We start from the raw sequence: 19,536 nt of genomic DNA, 5'->3' as shown, positions 1-19,536 counted from the left end.
ACGCAGCCGTCTACCAGGACATTTCAGAGCACTTCATGCTTCCTTCTTCACACTGATTCATCAGTAAATAAAATGATGTTTTAAGTCTAAAGCGTGTCTCCTTTGAGGCTGGAGTGGTTGTTTATGACATGATGTATTTTCTCCAGCAGAGGGCAGTCACAGTTTAATAAAAAACACAATCAAGTCAGAACTGGTTTCTCCTCAAAGTAAAACATAGAAAACAAGGATGAAGACATGTCGGTGATGTGAGGGAATAATTCTGTCTTACTCCTAAGAGATTTAACTACTGACGTTTATAACCAACCCTGACTCTGTTATCTCCTTTAAGGAATGTGCTGCTGCACTTATATATGGATATTCTCAGTTTTATGACCGGTCAACTCTCGGTCACAGAGCCTAAGAGTCAGGCAAGTGATTGAGTGTCTCCAGATGTTGGGGATATCTCCAGTGTTCCCAGCTGTTGATTGACTCTCTGTAAACTAGTGAAAAGGTCTATCGGGAGAGAGGCTGGGCAGAATCTATGTGGCAACTCTCCGGGCACTCAGAACCTCTGGCTGTGTGACTTGTGATGTGAATATCTCCGGCCGATACTTGTAATAAACTATCAGTGTTTGACATCAAAGCTCCAACTCTCCTCGTGTCCCTCTGAGTCCTGACTCTCCATTGCTGCAGAAGTTTCCCTTACAGTTTAGAACTGTTATATTTAATAATAGTTAACCTGCACTTTTATCTCTAAGGACAGCCTTCTGTTAAACACCTTTCTTCATGACATTATGAAACACAATTCCTAGAACTACATTAGTCTCAAATGTGGACAGCAGTAGGTATTCTCTCATAAAGTCAGTGGTGGAAAGTACATTATATAAACTTGAGCACTGTAATTAAAAGAGAAGAGTTTTGAAGTCTTTTCTGATTACTTCTACTTTGCTGGAAAGTCCTTCTACTCAGAGGACGCTTGGTCTCCAGGCAAAGGACCCAGGTTTGAATCCAGCTGGGGGAATACATAAATAATAATATTACAAAAACAAGACAAAATATATTAATATGATCATGTTTAACAAAACAAAAAGAGGGTGACGTCGTCCCAACTCAAATAATAGGGCTGAAACTCCTTGTCTTCCTTACTATGGCTGTAAAGAAATGTCGTTTGTGTGTTGGGAACGTTTTGTGTTTGAGTTATCTGATCTGTCAATATCTTTAAGAGGGCAGTAAAGCCTGTCTCTTGTGGACCCCGTGGGTTCATCTGGAGAGGGTGTGGCCGTGCTGTGTCCAGCCTTGATTGCAGTAACTCAGGGCACCTGGGTCCGGTGCCCTGCAGCTACTTAAAGCCTCTCTGCTCCTCTCTGTTTTTTTTTTCCTACAGCCACCCGGTTCTGTTGAGTATGCTGTAGTTTCTTCAGTTGCTTTACTTTGTGCACCTCAACACCCTCACACATACACGTCCATGCAACCCTCACCCTGCATTTACACTACTGATACCACTGACGTCCACACCTCATGCTTTACTCATTTTGCACTTCTTTAATTTGGTTAATTTGAATTGTTTGCTTAAATAAACATATTTTATTAAGCGTTGATATGGTGTGTCTCCCCTTTGTTGTGGCCTTTTGAGCCAGGTCATAACAAATGGGGGATCGTCCGACGGGGTTATTTGTAGAAGGTTTGGTTAAAAGTTTGTGTAGTGCTCAGAGCACATGGTGTCGTTGAGCAGCTGATTAGTTGATGTGGTCCAGCTGTGTGCTGGCTTGGCGCTGCTATTGGGGGACACATCATGTCTTTTGTGTTTCAGGAAGCTGTTGTGTTTGACAGGGCGGCAGGTTTTGTGTGCCAATCAAAAGGTCAGATGTTGCTGTTACGCTTTTGTAAAGGGATTCCCCCGCTTGGCTTAAGTGGCGTTTCCCCTTTGGGTTGCGTCTGTTTGTTGTGTTCATAGTATTGTGGCGACGTGGTTAGTGTTAGCTGTTTTCGCTCTGTCTCTGGGGCACGTCCGTGTGATTTTGTGGTGTTGCCTCCACAAGTCGCTCCACAAGTCCGCTGGGGTCCAGTGCGTAATTACCCGCCGCAAACCACATGAAGACTAGGGGTGAGATTAGTACGATTTTGGTTAGGCACTTAGGGGGAAATTCTCTGTTGGGGTTTCTTTTGCCTATGCGTCTTGGCAGTTTGACACGTTGCTTTCTGGCTATAGGTAATATATTATGGCTTCCTTGTTTGCGTTTGTGGATGCGCCCTCAGTGTCTTTCTTAGATGATTGCAAGAAGGCGCAGATGGTCGAAATAGCAGAGCATTATAATATTGCTGTTGTACAGTAGGGCAACCCAGTCTCACGGCATTTCGTGTTATAGTCACAAAATGTATTTAATCTATTGATTCGTGTTCACCAACACGATCTTTGCCTTTTTTTCGTGTCACACAGAACGATTTTAAAAGCAATGTATTTCTATTGGTAGTTGGCTATGTCTCGTTCCTGCACCACGTCTTTTTGTCCGTTCGCCGTCCGCTCTTGGAATACCAGAAGCTGTGTGGTTCATAAAAACATGTTCTTACTCAATATCTTACCCTAACCCTATCCCTTTTATTTTAAATTGTATAATGTCTGAGTTTTTTTGCCGTCCACGAGGAAAAGTCTTTTTTCCCCTTCTAATTTGTTATCATTTGGTGCAGGCATACTACCAATAGAAATACATTGCTTCTAAAATCGTTCTGTGTCAGAATACTGACCCTAAATCTGTATTTTATTTATTTTATCTGTTTTTCCTTCTAATTTGAAGGAAATTATTTAGGGGGGGTTCTGTTTGAATTAGCCTACATTGCATTTAAAATCGTTCTGTGCGGCACGAAAAAAATGGCAAAATCGTGTTGGTGAACACGAATCAATGGATTACTTTCGTGACTGTAACACGAAATGCCGTGAGACTGTGTTGTGTAGGGAGCAAGCGGAAAGATGAAATTAAAGTTGTCATCTTTGTTTGAGCAGGGTGTGTTGCAGAAGAGTGAGTCTGGTGCGACAGGGTCGTGCCGGTAGTGGTTCAGACAGCTGGTTTGATGTTTGAGCAGCAAAAAGAGCTTTTGGCCATGCAGTTTGAGCAGGAGAAGTTAAGGTTTTGGTAGCAGGAGGTAGAGAAGCAAATTGAGGCTTAAAAATATGAGATAATCTTCAGTGTGGTTAGCTATGAAACTTCCAAATACCTTGTCCTGGACATTGTTTCTACAGTACTGTGCAACAGTAGCTACAGTAGGCCCACACAAACTACAGAACACTTGTGCTTTGGGAACACTCAAATGATTTAATTCCCATTTAAAATCAGGAGACTAAATAATGTGTCAATTTCATTGCCCTCTCCCGGTTTCCTCCCGGGTCACATTTCTCCCAATTTCTGACAAAATTTAGATTTACTCACGACTGTTTCCATTCGGACTTTTAATACAGCTACACCATTGTTTGGTTTCCATGGTAGCGCGTCTCTTTAGTAGACCCTCTGCTCACTCCTTTCGTGTAAAATACAGGTCCAGCCCACACATATGCTCCATGGTGCTACAGGCATTGCCCTTACAACTACAATAAGCATGTAAATGTTCATCTACAGTGCCGTCGATCCACTAGCACCCGGATTCTCCACCTGCAGACGCAGCCATCCTCGTCATCAACTACTGTAGCGTCACCTTGGATACGATTCCAAACAACTCACAGACTGCATCGGGCACTGAAATTGACGCCCTATGACCATCAGATCTGACGACGCTGATTGGCTGAAATTATGTTTCGGCGGCATAGTTTACAGATAGCAATGTGTTGGCTGCTGCTGCTCTGGCTGAGGGCTCCTTTCTTAGCGCCCAGACGAGAGAGGGATTAGATACACGCTGCGGCCAGGCAGGAAACGTGTGACTTATCAGTAACTTTAGACATCGTAACACAATTTTAAACAACATTTTATTGTAGATTATACATTTTACTGATACCAGATATATAATGTTTACCTTGTTCATTAAAAATAAAATATATATTTTTTTTTATTTTAAAATGACAATCAAACATGTGGGAAGAGGGGGGGCGGCGCCCCTATGGGCCGGCCGCCACTGGCTTTGGACCCGGCCATAGTAAAATCAGCTGTGTTAAAATCATACGAACTGGTTCCTGAAGCGTATCATCAGAAGTTTGGTCAAGGGGATAAGCAGAGAAATGCGGAGTTTATCCATGATTTGACTTCTCATTTTCAGCGGTGGTGTTTTGCAGCAAAGGTTGCCAGTTTTGACGGTCTTTTGGCGCATTTCCACTACAGCGCGGAGCGCGGTTTTTAAGCGTGCCGTGCCGTTTTTTGTTGCGTTTCCACTTAACGTAGTACCGACTAGCGGGTACTATTTCACCGTTTTTCTGGCCCCATAACATCGAGATTCTTAGCGGGCCAACAAACAGGCTGAGTCGGGCTGAGTAAGCTCTCTTGTAATTCCAACCTCAAGTGTGGTTTGTTCTCTGTATACATCCATGTATTTACAAGACGAGGGCTTTTCTTTTTTAAACTACTTCAGGGAATACCGTACCGTCCCTTACGCCAAACATCCTCTCACTATTTTAGTATTTCACGTAGAAAACTCAACCAAAAAAGACAAGCCAGTCGCTTTCCTGTTTGACTGGTTTAAGAAAGAAAGACAGTTGAAATGAAGGTACACAGACCCGCACATATTATATCTAATATTTAAGCTACTGCGTCAACAATCCGGAACCGGCTGGTTTTTAAGTTTCCAAAAACAAAGTTCACTTTTCATTTTCAATGTGACAAAGTGGAGCTCAGTTTTATCTGTGCTCCAAGTTTTACCATTTGAGACCTTTTTATCAAACAAGTCTATGGATTCGGGGGAATATTTTATTTATAACTCCTCTTGATTTCGTCCATCCTGCCCGCAGGTGAGCTGGCAGGAGGAGGATATGTCGGCGAAGAACGACGAGCTACTGAAAGCGCAGGAGAAGCATATTCGCGAGATGGAGGAGAAACAGCAGCAGGTACACTACGTTTGACTTATTTAAAACAAATGCAGCATCACTTAACATTTGAGTTTGTTTCCTTATGGTTTATTGCACTCATTGTAAGTCAAATATATTGAAGTGACTTTTATTTTGTATATATTGATTGTTTTGCTTTTATTTATGTCTTAATGTGTACATATGTATAAATAGGCGCTTTCACACCGGAGTACTTTTCCCAAGAACTAGGCCGATAGGGGGGCGGGGGGGAGATTTGGTTTCACACCATAAAGGATCTGGAACTAGTCACCCGCGAAACAAAGCGTGTGGAGGCTCCCTTTCAGCCCTTTCAGCCCAGGCCCACCTTGGGTTGCCTCACGGGCAGCGGCGGCTAGGGCTCTGGCTTGGCTCGTCACCATGACGACCACAGCACATGTGGAGGAAATGTGTTCACCAGGATTCATTTCCATAGACCTGAAGGATGCATACTCCACGTACCCATCATCCCGAAACACAGGAAATTCCTGCGTTTCTTATTTCAGGGAATATCAGACAATCGTCTGCCGTTCAGATATTCCCTGGCTCCTCGCACTTTTTCAAGGTGCGTAAAGAAGGCTGGAGCCATGAGGAGGGATGAGTGTGGTTTTATCTGGACGACCTGTTATTGCGGGCTCGCTCCAGGGAGGAAGTCGCTTTACAGACGGTAGCCTACATCTCGTATCGCATCTGTAGAAGCCTGGGTTTTCATAAATTGGAAGAAGATCTGTCCTTTTCCTTCTCAGACAATCATTTATTTGGGAGTGGAATTAAACTCAGCCAGCATGAGAGCGCGGCTCTCGCGGCAGAGAGTGGAGAAACTCACAGCTCTCCTCCGGCGTGTCACACCCTGGTGACAGCCCTCTCAGTGATGAAGCGGCTCCGCATGGCGTCACGTGGTGATCCCCCTGGGTCTCCTCCACAGGACAGGACTCCAGAGGTGGTTCATTCGCCTGCGCATCGACCCCTTCCGTCAGAGGTAAATGTGCTGGAGCTGCTCTCCGTTTTGGAAAGTATTCCATCACTTCGCCCCGTTGCTGTACAATCAACATGTGTTGATTTATACATTTTTGTTTTCGGGACTGCTGGAAACGGTATTTCGATCTCTCTGTACACACAAACTGAAAGATTGAGAATAAAGTTGACTTTTTAGGAAATGAAATGTATTTGTGTGCTTGCAGCTGGGTGCGGAGAAGATGGCTCTGCAGGAGCAGCAGCTCCAGGCGGAGATGGAGCATCTCACTGACCTGAAGGGTAAGAGGAGAAACAAACACTTACATGACAGACATTATACATCCTGTAAAGAGGTGTAGGGATAATAATAATAATAATAATAATAATAATAATAATACTACATGGGATTTTTATTTACATAAAATTAAATGTTCACCATTATGGGATGAGCTCAAATTCCTTTTTTTTAATTTTTGATATATGATTTATTTGTGACATGTCAAACACAGAAAGCATACATACATAGACCCTCACATGTACAATAAAGGGAGTAAAAGAGACCATTCTACCAGGGTCAACAATACTGAAAATAAAAACAAACAGACCTTAACCACAAACAACATATGAAATAAAATGAATACAAATAATAATAACATGAGCTCTAATTCCTACACCAGTTTATTGGTCCAAAAGTGTAGATACAATTTCCAACGTTCTGTATCTTTCTCCTCCTTTTATAACCCTGCATGTTTGTTCTTTTTGTATCCGTCAGACCGCCTGCGCAGGGCGAAATCGCGCCAGGAGCTGGAGCAGAACCGGCGTAAATTGGAGAAGAACAAGCTGGGGATAAACCGACGCAAGCTGGTGAAGAACCGACGCAAGCTGGAGAAGAACCGACGCAAGCTGGACTGTGTCTTCAACGAGGTCCATGACCAGATCTCCGAGCTGCAGGCTCAGAACGCCGAGCTGCAGGCTCAACTGGCCAAGAAGGAGGAGCTGCTCCAGGCAGCTCTGGCCAGGTCTGTGGGGGACTTAAAATGACTTTCTATATTTAATTGAAAGTCAATTCAATGTTAATACAGACAGGGCAGAAAGCATATAAAGAAAATAGCCCCTCAACGTTTTTAGTCGGAGACCCAAATATTACGGCATTTTAAATTTAGGAGGTAGGTTTCCATTTGTGTATGTGAATAAATATACACAAATAAAAAAAATGATATATGATCATCACATAACTGTAAATACATGTACACATACAAAGAAAATTAAGGTAAAAATTCAATACAAACAAGTCAAAGTACAGATTAAAATAGACTCAATATTTAATAGGAGTCTTTCTTATAATCCAGCGTGCTAGCACCTGCGGTCTCTTTTTATAAACGTGGCTATTTAATGCCCCTATAACTAAGCTAATAATAACAATATTTACACGGATGCTTCTATCAGTTAGCAGCGGTGTGGTTAATATTTTTACAATTTGTTTGCCTTTTCAGAGAGAAATCAAGCCTTTGATTTCTTATCCTAAAATCTGATGTATTTACATTAAAACATCCCTTTGACACTCATAACTTTACTTTGCAAGGTACGCACAGCCAACAATTAATTATCAGTTAATTATCAGTATATCAAGGTATTGTAAGGAATTGAAACCCCCTCTGCTCCTTCCACTCATTGTTCTCCTCCCTCCTCTTCCTCCCTCAGGATCGAGGAGGTGGCGGACCTGGCCCTGAAGAAGATCCAATAGATGGAGCTGTCGGAGCTGCAGGGGGATCTGGATCTGGAGAGGCAGGCTCGCGCCGAGGCGGAGAAACACAGCCGAGACCTGGGGGAGGACTTGGAGGCGCTGAAGGACACGCTGGACTCCACCACCGCCCAGCTCAGGTACAGAATACTGAGTATAGCGGCCGATTTCACCGAGGCTCGCACCGGCATCGAAAGCGATGAGGAGAGCGACGACGAGGAGAGCGAGATGGAGAGCGAGACCGAGTCCCCCCAAGCCTTAAAGACCTGAGTTGTTGTTTTTGGGCCAAATGTTTTCGTTCGCTTCATGTTTCGTACTCTGGGAAAAAAAAAAAGAAAAGGATATTTTTGTAAGGAAACATTCCAATGATGGTAGTCCTGATCCAGGATCTATTTTTCTAATTGAAGAAGGAAGGAAGTACACATTAATGAAGAGCGATCTACTGGAAGGGGACCAAAGTAATATCTCGATCTACAGAAAATGTATTTTATGCAGAAGTTTTTATAATGGTTAAGAATGGAAGTGCTTATTATGCTCTCGCTTCAGATTATAATGAAGGTTTATACGCGGAATGTATCCTATCGACTTAGCGTGGCGGTAGATTTGATCAACGTTATTTCTGTGAACAGATACTAAATGTATGAGTAAAAACCCAATAAATGAAATTAAGAGAAATGTATAAAAATATTAAATTAATCGGCTTCTATACAAACTAAAAAATCACATAATGGATCTAAAATGTGGAATAAATACATAAAGAATGTTTCAATTTAAATTTGCAATTTCTTTCGACTTAACAAATATTTTTAAGCATTTTTTGGAAGGTTTCACTTTTACAAATTCTCCATCTACACATCTGTTCACACGAAGTAAGGTACAATAAATCTACCTCCTTGATTTAGCTGCAGTTAGTACTCGTGACTACGCTTATGGGCTTAAAAATGTAACACACATTTCTTGCGGAAACTTGCGGCAGATTTCAAGTTAAAAAAATAAATAAAAAATTATGGAAAGCGTTTTTTAATTGTGCTGAATTTTTCTTTTTGCACAGAAAGATAAAAGCCTTGATATTAAAAATAAATAAATAAACACTGCGTTAAGTTTGAAAAAGACTCATGGTAGTGAGTGCAAACACGCACACTAAGGCCTTAAATGCAGCAGCTGAATTCTGGGTAGGGATTTCTCATTTTTCTGGACATGCATTGATTTTTTACCTTTCAGTCTATCATGGTTGTGTTTATGTTGAAGGTAAAGGGGGTGGTGGGGAAGTCTTATTACTCGCACTGTATCCTCAGAGCTCGGTTACCGGGTAGATTTCGGAAGTTAGGGTTTACCTGCCCAATTATTTTGTAATGTCTGTCTTTCTGCACCTCTGGAATCATTGTTGTGAAATGTTGGTATTATTGCAATTAAAGAGTCTTTCTAAACTGCTACCGGCTGTGTCTGTGTTATTATTCATCGGTACAGTTATAGCCAATTATGATATTATACTCTGTGGCGGCTGGCCCATAGGGGGCGATAAGGCGCAGCCCTCAGATATAGATATAGATAGATATAGATATATAGATATAGATATATCTATATATATATATTTTTTTTATATATAATATATTTATATGTGTGTATATATATATAAATATATTATGGGCCAGCCGCCACAAAGTATAATATCATAATTGACTATAACTGTACCGACGCACGGCTTAGTTACTGACCACTCTACCAGAACGTTCTGAATCGAAGGCAGAATGCGGAGAAGACTTTTAGAACTGCAACAAAAGGATGAACCAGAACTTGGACTGCATTTTGGATACACGGAGAAAGCCTTGTGCAAAGGTAGCCCATGTCATGCTAATAACAGATCAATTTGGGCTAATCAAATGTCCATAAACAGAACACATATGGAGCTAACTCTGGGTCTGAGGTTTTGATACTGCACTTTGAAAAGTACAATGATTAATTCAAATTTAAAAATAGGTATTTGAAAAGTGTGATGGAAACTTCTGGATCAATGGAGACTCAGAGAGACACGGGGAGAGGAACTTTGATGGCAACACTGATGGTTTATTTGGTGCGTCGGCCGGAGAATTCACAAGAAATGTGCTGAAGATCTCTACCCCAGACCCATGTGTTTAGCTAGTTCTGAGAGAATAATCAACATTGTGCATAACAAGATAAAGCACAATAACACCTCTATCAGCTGACACCAACAGGCAGGAACAGGGAGACAAAACACTGAGAGCACAGCAGCCAAGGCTGCAGGTGCCTCTCCTCCTGTTCCTTGTGTCCCCTTGTCAGTGTTAGTTAGTTTTACTTTTGTCCTACTACCTCGCCTGCTGTTAAAATAAAGCTCGCTTTTTGTTTGGACCTGGATATCTGCCTCCCTGTCTCTGTACTGCACTTGGCTCCTAGATATATGTATATATGGGTTTTTACCATGAACTGTATATATAACTCAGTATATGTAATATATATAAATTCAACAATGGAATCAAACAAAGATTAGTATTCTTGCATGACATTAGTTATTTGTCTTTTGGAGTCACTTAATTATACGTTAAATACATGTAATTCAAGCTAAGATACATTAGGCAAGGCACTAACATTAGCTAGTTAGTGCTCTTACCTGTGCGCCTCCTTCAAACAGCATTATAACCGGACTGTATCTTAAAACCATAAGTACCAGTTATAGCTACTTGATTTTAGATAAACAATTCAAAAGACAAAAAAAACTAAATGTATTGAAAGACCAATCTTTATTTTAAGGTGCCTTTTCTTTAAACCTTCAGATGTGAAATATTAGTTATGCAGTAATAGTATTGACAATAAAAAAAATACTGAGCAACTTTAGTTGAGTTAACTTTATATTTCTAATTGTCTAAAAAGCATTTATTACACATTTTCCCCCCTCTCATATTCAGTGTGTACCAATTGAGACTGTATTTCCTGTCAGGTGTCATCTCTCTAACCGGAGTACTGTTTTGGATGAAGCGGCTCCAGCACAAACATTACAACATCCATCAGATTCCCCAATAGTAGGGCCCTTTCTCATTTCATCAAATTTCAGCGCGCCATGTTGAAGGACCTCTCTTCTCTAAATGCACTTCGATGACCGAGGATCGAGCGTCGAGGAGGCTCTCTGGAGGAGCTATAACCGAGGAGACACTGATGGGTCCTCCACGGCTCCTTCGTGGATGCATTTCCGGGAACAGAGATGTTTCAAATAGTTGTGACGCACGGCCGGACTTATCTCAGCCAATCACAGCTCTGCATGCATCCCCTGGATATTATTTTATTAACTACTTTCATCGCGACTCGATGTTTCCAGAGAGAACAGCTGTGAGGTCCGTGCAGAGAGCAGAGCAGTGTGTAAAATATATATCACTCAGTATAACAGGCCTACTCTCTTTATTTGCTTTAGTTTAGTAGATATCTACAAACAAAGAGTCCATATTTTTCTAAGACCATTTAGTGCTTCACATAATAAAACGGCTGTTAGGCTGTTAGCTGTAGGTGCGTGTGTGTTGTACAGTGTGTGCGTAGATGCGGCGGACAGACAGGTCTCAGTTGGTTTGGTGTCCTCTGCGTACTTTTAATACTTGTAAATAAAACTTTTGGCCCGTAATTTATTTTCCTCATTGTAGCGACCAGAGAGGGGGGGAGAATATATCCAGTCTCTGATAGTGTTACGTTATTATGAGTGCTCTGTTTGATTCTGAAATTGAAATATATACAGTGGGGCAAAAAAGTATTTAGTCAGCCGCCAATTGTGCAAGTTCTCCCACTTCAAAAGATGAGAGAGGCCTGTAATTTTCATCCTAGGTATACCTCAACTATGAGAGACAAAATTAGAAAAAAAAATCCAGAAAATCACATTATCTGATTTTTAAAGAATTTATTTGCAAATTATGGTGGAAAATAAGTATTTGGTCAAAAACTAAAGTTCATCTCAATACTTTGTTATATACCCTTTGTTGGCAATGACAGAGGTCAAACGTTTTCTGTAAGTCTTCACAAGGTTTTCACACACTGTTGCTGGTATTTTGGCCCATTCCTCCATGCAGATCTCCTCTAGAGCAGTGATGTTTTGGGGCTGTTGCTGGGCAACACGGACTTTCAACTCCCTCCAAAGATTTTCTATGGGGTTGAGATCTGGAGACTGGCTAGGCCACTCCAGGACCTTGAAATACTTCTTACGAAACCACTCCTTCGTTGCCGGGGCGGTGTGTTTGGGATCATTGTCATGCTGAAAGACCCAGCCACGTTTCAACTTCAATGGTGTTCTGATGGAAGGAGGTTGTCACTCAAAATCTCACGATACATGGCCCCATTCATTCTTTCCTTTACACGGATCAGTCGTCCTGGTCCCTTTGCAGAACAACAGCCCCAAAGCATGATGTTTCCCCCCCCATGTTTCACAGTAGGTATGGTGTTCTTTGGATGCAACTCAGCATTCTTTCTCCTCCAAACACGTCTAGTTGAGTTTTCACCAAAAAGTTCTATTTTGGTTTCATCTGACCATATGACATTCTCCCAATCCTCTTCTGGATCATCTAAATCAGGGGTCTCAGACTCAATTTACCTGGGGGCCGCTGGACGTAGAGTGTGGGCAAGTCTGGGCCGCTTCAAATATTCCGCAAAACATTTATTAAAAAATAAAACATTAACAGTTATTCAACATCTTCTTAACATGAACTGTTCTTCACAACATAACTATGTACAGTTGCTCTTTCTTACCTACTCCTTGCTGGTAGAGACCTGGCAGCGCTTCCTCTCACACAGCTGAGCCACATTTGGTTTGAGGGAGGAAGCAGTTGAAACCCTCAGTATGGCTTGAAGATGTGCATCAGTAAGTCTGGACCTGTACTTTGACTTATTGAAGTTCATGGTGGAGAAGAGCTGTTCACACATATATGTGCTCCCAAAAAGGCACATGGTCCGCTTGAACATCCTGGAAATCTCAGGGAAGGAGGGGGGCAATTCTCTCATGAACTGTCCAAGCTTGTCTGCTTTCCCATTCACTTCCCTGAACTTGGCTTTGAACTCAGAATTGCACTGCAGGCCGATGAGCTCCATTTGAAGCACAACAGGGGCATTTTCCACATCAAAGGAGAAGGGGTCTGCAAACATTTGGAAAGTGGCTCTGTGTGTCTTGAAGTCTGCAAACCGCTGATCGAATTCCTCCTGTAGCTTCACAATGGCATCAATATACTTCTCACCACTGAATGCTGTGCCCCTGTCCATGAGAGCCTTGCATGCTGGGAAATGGCAGAGGTTTTTCTGAGGGAGCTGGGCTTTCCATAACATCAGTTTTGTAGAGAATGCTCTGACATTGTCATATGCTGCACTAACAAGCTGGCCCTGGCCCTGCAACTTCTTATTCAGAGCATTCAGCTCCTGCGTGATGTCAACAAGAAAAGCTAAGTCCATGAGCCATTTGGGATCACTCAGCTCGGGAACAGCCATCCCACCCTTCTCCAGCATGAATACTTTCAGTTCTGTTCTCAACTCAAAAAACCTCTTCAGGACGTTTCCCCTGCTGAGCCAACGTACCTCTGTGAAGTAGAGCACATCCTCATATTCTGACTCAATTTCCTCCAAAAAAGCACGGAACTGGCGGTGCTTTAAGCCCCTGGATCTGATATGGTTGATGCATTTCACAACGACAGACATCACATTGTCAAACTTCAAGCATTTGCTGCAAAGGGCCTGCTGATGGATAATGCAGTGCAGAGCAATAGCCTCCTCCACACCCTCCTCCTCCAGTTTTCTTTGAACAAGTGCCACCAGCCCGTTTTTTCTCCCTGTCATTGATGGCGCTCCGTCCGTCGTAATTCCAACAAACCTCTTCCATGGCAGACCGATATCCGCAATGGCATCACACAGTTGCTGAAATATCTCCTGAGCGCTGGTCTGGCCATGCATTGGTTTCACTGTAAGCAACTCCTCTGTCACTTCAAAATTGTCATCAACACCACGGACATACATTGCGAGCTGAGCGGTGTCAGTGATGTCTGTGCTCTCATCAAGAGCCACAGAGTATGCACGGAAAAGTTTGGCTTTGTCGCACAGCTGTTCATATATGTCACTTGATAAGTCAGAAATGCGCTCTGCCACTGTGTTAGCTGACAGGCTGATGTTGTTGAACTGACCCTTCTTTTCCGGACAGACTATACTTGCAGCCTGCAACATGCATTTTTTTACAAACTCGCCTTCCGTAAACGGCTTTCCCGCTCTAGCAATCATCTCACTCACCACATAGCTAGCTTCGACTGCTAAATCAGCCTCATTGCTTCCTTTCTTGAAGAGATTTTGTTGCTTCCATAGAATTATTTTTAGCTCTGTGACTTTTTTCTCTCTCTCATCTCCCAGGTATTTTGCATACTCTGCATGTTTAGTTGAGTGGTGACGTTTGACGTTATACTCCTTGTATACAGCGATTTTCTCTGTGCATATAAGGCACGTTGCGTTTCCCCTGTACTCAAAAAAAAAATATTCAGTCTCCCACTTCTCCTGAAATGTTCTGTGGTCATCATCGATTTTTCTTTTCCCTGAAAGTTTTGATGAAGACATGGCGATATATTTTGCTTCCACTCTGTGTCACTTTTGGATCACTCTGTCTGGATTGATTCCGCTGCGCGCATTTGATTGACGTGTGGCGGAGTTCCCTCGGAGGGGGGAGGGGCGAGGGAACTCCGCGCAGCAGTTCCCTGCCAGCAGCAGCAGCAGCAGCGGGAAAAATAAAATTGAAATATAAAACGTAAACGCGCGGGCCAGATTAACACTATTACATGATATCAACAAAGGGGCCATGAGAAACTGTCTCGCGGGCCACATCTGGCCCGCGGGCCTGGAGTCTGAGACACCTGATCTAAATGCTCTCTAGCAAACTTCAGACGGGCCTGGACATGCACTGGCTTAAGCAGGGGGACACGTCTGGCACTGCAGGATTTGAGTCCCTGGCGGCGTAGTGTGTTACTGATGGTAGCCTTTGTTACTTTGGTCCCAGCTCTCTGCAGGTCATTGACTAGGTCCCCCCGTGTGGTTCTGGGATTTTTGCTCACCGTTCTTGTGATCATTTTGACCCCACGGGGTGAGATCTTGCGTGGAGCCCCAGATCGAGGGAGATTATCAGTGGTCTTGTATGTCTTCCATTTTCTAATAATTGCTCCCACAGTTGATTTCTTCACACCAAGCTGCTTACCTATTGCAGATTCAGTCTTCCCAGCCTGGTGCAGGTCTACAATTTTTTGTTTCTGGTGTTCTTTGACAGCTCTTTGGTCTTGGCCATAGTGGAGTTTGGAGTGTGACTGTTTGAGGTTGTGGACAGGTGTCTTTTATACTGGTAACAAGTTCAAATAGGTGCCATTAATACAGTTAACAAGTGGAGGACAGAGGAGGCTCTTAAAGAAGAAGTTACAGGTCTGTGAGAGCCAGAAATCTTGTTTGTTTGTAGGTGACCAAATACTTATTTTCCACCATAATTTGAAAATAAATTCTTTAAAAATCAGACAAAGTTATTTTTTGGATCTTTTTTTTTTTCTAATTTTGTGTCTCATAGTTAGGATGAAAATTACAGGACTCATCTTTTTAAGTGGGAGAACTTGCACAATTGGTGGCTGACTAAATACTTTTTTGCCCCACTGTATGTGTGTGTGCGTGTGTGTGTCCGCATCTGTAGCATGTTGTCTCATTATACCGCACTGTGAATGAAACAAAGTAAATATATAAGTCGTCATGAACACATCTGTCCATCAGACAGAGGGCTGCTGTGCCTCCTGTCATCATTAATGGACGTCTCTTTAAAATTACCGCTCAGAGGAGAGGAGTTCTTATTTCTCTAACCGCCTGCTGCTTCCCCTCCTTTCTCCTCGGTTGCCCTCCTCGGCTCCTCCGCTCGCATCTCCTGTGGGCGGGACAAAGTCTCGAGGAGGGGAGTTAGAGAAATGAGAGGGCCTCTGTGTAGCAGTACATACAGCAAGTTGCATTACATAGATTGTTTTGAACACACCCTCAAAATAGCATTGTGATTATATTACTGGATGGAAACTGAAAGCACGGGAACATTAATAAACTACATAACAAAGTATGAATAACAATAATGAAGATGTGACTGTAGATATGTTTATACTTTATATTATTTACTGTAAATGTTTAATTTAGATTTCATTATTATGATTATTCTTTATTCTTTCTATCTATCTATATAAATCCCACAATGGGGTAGGTTACAGGAACTTTTCATCAACAGATTGCTTTGGTCTGGCGTAACTCTTCACTGATTGGTTGCACACACTTTAAATTGACTGGCTAGGCAAAACAGAAGGTGGGGCTCATTATCATATAAAAAAAACTGGCGTAAAACACGTAAATTTCACGCGAAAAACGTGCGTTTTTACAAAAAAACGGCCGAAATAAACGGGTGAATAGTGGCACATTGGGCTTTCCATAAAAACGGGCAAAAATAAACGGGCGAATAGTGGCTCATTGGGCTTTCCATATCAGTTGAGTTTACTCACGTCACTCAAATAAAACGAGGAGGTGGGGCTTATCCATGTAGATACTGTGTTAGATACCAACATTAACATATTTTACCGTCATTTAATAGTGATACACGTTTTAAACTGATATAGGAATAACTAAATAATGATACTGGTCAGTAAATATCATGAAATGTAAAGTGTGCTTACAAGACGGCAGGCGAAATGCATACTGTGCAGTGACAGTATATAAAGGTACTATCTGGCTTTATTTTATAGGCTACTTTAGAAAAGGCACTTCGTCTCTACTGTTGGTATGAATTATGTGATTGAAATACAAAATAAATGTAATGTTATAAAAAAATGTGTAAATTACATTTGCTAATCAAAATGTTGTTTACAAAGGGGTGACATACACATATGTTATTTTATTTGAAAGGCCTATAAATGATAAGACATTCATTATGTTGCTGTTTTTAATTCTGTTCAAGTTATATTGAAACACTTTTAAGAAAAGTTTGACATTAATCTTCAAGTTAAAGTGAATATTTTAAAGAAAAGTTTGATATTAGTCAGTTTTTAGTAATGCATTAAGGCTTAACTTTAGAATTTGTTTAAAAGTAAATTAATATGATTAGGTTCCATTGACAACACTACATTTTACACTAGTACATCTCTCTCATCAATATTTTTGAGGTTGCCCTCATAGGTCAGCTGGTGCTGGGGCTCTAGATAGTTTATTGATCCCAATTTGGACACTTATTTTTGTATAGAAGAGGGGAATGGACCTACAGACGGAGATGCTGTCATACCAACCTGCAGACCATCAACAATGTGGATCCCCCCCCCCCCCCAACTTGCTGAGCAGCTCTGAGTCTGTTCATCAACACAATGAACAAGAGTATGAGGTGCTTCAGCTAAGGATCTGCTAATCCAGTGCTTTAAAAGGAGTACACATGTAAGGTACTTCTACATTACTTAAGTACATCCCCTTTATAGCTCTACTAGCTTTATTAGCTGCATGTCTATTTCTATCTTACTGAAAATAATCCGTGTATGTGTTCCTGTCCAGGTGATAAGGCTGGTTATAAACAAAGGGAGGAGCTGCAGACAGGTGAGAATGTTAAAGTCCAAGTCAGACTGCCAGACGCCATTTTACACTTCGAGAGAACAGGAGTAAGAAAACAGGGTGAGTGTTAAAACCAGGCTCTGCTGGGTTTTTAAGACATTCGTGATTTACTCTGTTAGACTGTATGAGTAAAAAAAAAGATATATTTGTTAGAGTCCGAGGGGACATTTTCAAATGTAAATATTTTTTTTTTGTGGTTTCTGATTCATCATAATTACATAACGGGTAACTCCCAGTAAAGTCAAAATGGAGAGCGACCTGTCTGAAGTCTGACTGATTTGTTGAATTTAATGTGTGTGTGTGTGTGTGTGTGTGTGTGTGTGTGTGTGTGTGTGTGTGTGTGTGTGTGTGTGTGTGTGTGTGTGTGTGTGTGTGTGTGTGGACTGGAGAAGATGAGTGAGGAAGAGGACAAGTCTCCAGCTGTCTGTCTCTGAAGAGTGACTGGTCTAAACACAGACCTCTGGACTTCAGTAATGAACGGACCCTCAGACACAAAGTAAGAGTTTCTACTGTAGACTGACCTGAAGAGGATTCCGTTTTTATTTAATCTGAACTGTTCTTTAATGATTAAAGTAAAGACACTCAGTAGTGTACATTAACAAAGTGTAATTGAACTCTTGCTCCTTGGCATCATCAGCAATAGTAAATGATCTTCTAGTGAAATCCTCCTCACACTCTACATGTTGGACTTTGTGTTGAATCAAGCTAATAAAATACAAACATGTAAAACCTTTCACTCTCAAATGAACTGAAACAGCAGAAACCCTCAATCACGACTGAAAGCTCAGAACAAGTCCACAAATCTTTAATCTGGTAGACAGACTGAAGTCAAAATTTGCTCTCAGCAAGAACTGATGATATGTAAAACATGTGTTGTTTCCACAGACGGAGAGCAGAGTCTCCAGTCCCCAGCTGTCTGTCTCTGAAGAGTGACCGGTCTAAACACTTTAATATAACCTTCAGTGATGAACCTGGACCCTCAGACACAAAGTAAGAGTTTCTACTGTAATCTGACTTGAAGAGGATTCAGTTTTTATATCATCTGATAATCTGAACTGTTCTTTAGTAATGTGTGCAGTATACAAAAACAAACACTGTAGAGGAAAGTAAACAAGGAGAATAGAGGACAGTAAACATTATTTAAGGATATTTCAAAATGCTATTATATCATCAATGTATCAGTGGCATAACATGGTTTTAAAATGACAGTAATATTGATAAATACTATTTTTAAACCAATATATATCATAGGTAAAACAGTCGACTACCTAAGCCTCTTTTTACATTTATTCATAAAATGTTTAATAACAGTAATAACCTGTGAGCTTGTTTTATTTAGCATTAATAATAGATTTATTTTGTAAGCGCTTTTACAGGTGCTCAAAGTCGCTTTACAGAGATAGTGAAAAGAAAAGAACAACAAATACATAGAGTTGAAGTTAGCAGATACAACTTTTTTTTTTTTAAGCATCGTCAATAAAAAAACTGCATTGTACCTGGCAAAATGAATGAAGTAAAGATGTGATGTCCCCCGTGTATTCACACAACGTGATCAATTACAACATGAGTGTAAAGTTTGTGACGCTCTGCAAAAACGTCGGCGGGGACCTTGTTTTTTGTTTTCACGACACTGTCTCAGGGGATCTTAATATTTAAGAACCTATTAATGTGCTATACCAGATTAACGGAAATAATCTCAGCTAACTGACGATACAAACAATTTTTACCAAAACAAAACACAAATCTCATAAGAAGCATCTAAATGACCCCTTAGCGAAAAATGCTAACGGACATTGGCACAGAACTCAAGATAAAAGTACCCTTATTATTTATCGTAGCTGCACATACAAGATATCCGATTAAAGCTGAGGTTCCACAGATTATTTAGGTATATAGTATCATCACTCAGTGATCCGAACTTGCGACAGGGGAAGCAAACAGACATCACAACACGTACCTTTACGGAGCTTCTAGGGAGATCGTCTCACCGTAGCTGTCAATCTGATCAAAAGACGTGTTCAATGGCATTAAAACGAGAAAAAACGCGGCTGAATCGGTTAATCCATAGGTCTTTAACGTCTCTGTATAAAAAAATTATTTCCTTTATAATCCATAATTCCATTTTTATGTAAAAATCGGAGAGCAAAAGTTAGCTGCTAATGGTAGCCACCAGAGTGGCTGCTGCTTCCGGTCTAGGCTATGCGGCAGTCTAACACACACACATTACCAAATAAGG

General features: G+C 41.3%; 2 protein-coding genes and 1 long non-coding RNA gene across 6 annotated transcripts; 2 read left to right on the top strand and 1 right to left on the bottom strand.

Annotated features, from left to right (window-relative positions):
* Positions 1-1,265: 1,265 nt before the first annotated feature.
* On the top strand, positions 1,266-8,660 carry LOC307015636 (uncharacterized protein). 3 transcript variants are annotated; one of them, XM_079644381.1, is made up of 5 exons: positions 1,266-1,380; positions 4,904-4,999; positions 6,178-6,250; positions 6,723-6,969; positions 7,652-8,660. In XM_079644381.1, the coding sequence occupies exons 2-5, from the start codon at positions 4,925-4,927 to the stop codon at positions 7,692-7,694; spliced, it is 438 nt and encodes a 145-aa protein (XP_079500507.1). In that variant the 5' UTR covers positions 1,266-1,380; positions 4,904-4,924; the 3' UTR covers positions 7,695-8,660. The 3 variants fall into 3 exon arrangements, with proteins under 3 accessions (XP_079500507.1, XP_079500508.1, XP_079500506.1); XM_079644382.1 differs by having other exon boundaries at positions 1,341-1,375; XM_079644380.1 differs by lacking the exon at positions 1,266-1,380 and adding an exon at positions 4,642-4,662.
* A 3,637-nt stretch (positions 8,661-12,297) lies between these two features.
* LOC307014002 (general transcription factor II-I repeat domain-containing protein 2A-like) lies at positions 12,298-14,468 on the bottom strand. 2 transcript variants are annotated; one of them, XM_079641663.1, is made up of 2 exons: positions 12,429-14,468; positions 12,298-12,314 (listed from the first exon to the last, which is right to left on the bottom strand). In XM_079641663.1, the coding sequence occupies exon 1, from the start codon at positions 14,262-14,264 to the stop codon at positions 12,429-12,431; it is 1,836 nt and encodes a 611-aa protein (XP_079497789.1). In that variant the 5' UTR covers positions 14,265-14,468; the 3' UTR covers positions 12,298-12,314. The 2 variants fall into 2 exon arrangements, with proteins under 2 accessions (XP_079497789.1, XP_079497790.1); XM_079641664.1 differs by lacking the exon at positions 12,298-12,314 and having other exon boundaries at positions 12,353-13,765; positions 13,938-14,466.
* Positions 14,469-17,082: 2,614 nt separating this feature from the next.
* LOC307017189 lies at positions 17,083-18,760 on the top strand. Its single transcript, XR_013802058.1, has 3 exons — positions 17,083-17,360; positions 17,693-17,796; positions 18,186-18,760. It is a non-coding gene; the product is annotated as an uncharacterized lncRNA (long non-coding RNA).
* Positions 18,761-19,536: the final 776 nt, after the last annotated feature.

Source organism: Notothenia rossii (genome assembly GCF_949606895.1).
Source record: "Notothenia rossii genome assembly, chromosome: 8".
Taxonomy (NCBI): Eukaryota; Metazoa; Chordata; class Actinopteri; order Perciformes; family Nototheniidae; genus Notothenia; species Notothenia rossii.
The sequence above is the reverse complement of the archived record's forward strand: the minus strand, read 5'-3'. Positions and strand labels throughout refer to the sequence as shown.

Coding starts and splice junctions, on each gene's coding strand:
- LOC307015636 (XM_079644380.1), top strand. Junction 6,251..6,722: donor GCATCTCACTGACCTGAAGG/GTAAGAGGAGAA, acceptor TGTATCCGTCAG/ACCGCCTGCGCAGGGCGAAA. Junction 6,970..7,651: donor CTCCAGGCAGCTCTGGCCAG/GTCTGTGGGGGA, acceptor TTCCTCCCTCAG/GATCGAGGAGGTGGCGGACC.
- LOC307014002 (XM_079641663.1), bottom strand. CDS start 14,264: ATGTCTTCATCAAAACTTTCAGGGAAAAGAAAAATCGATGATGACCAC.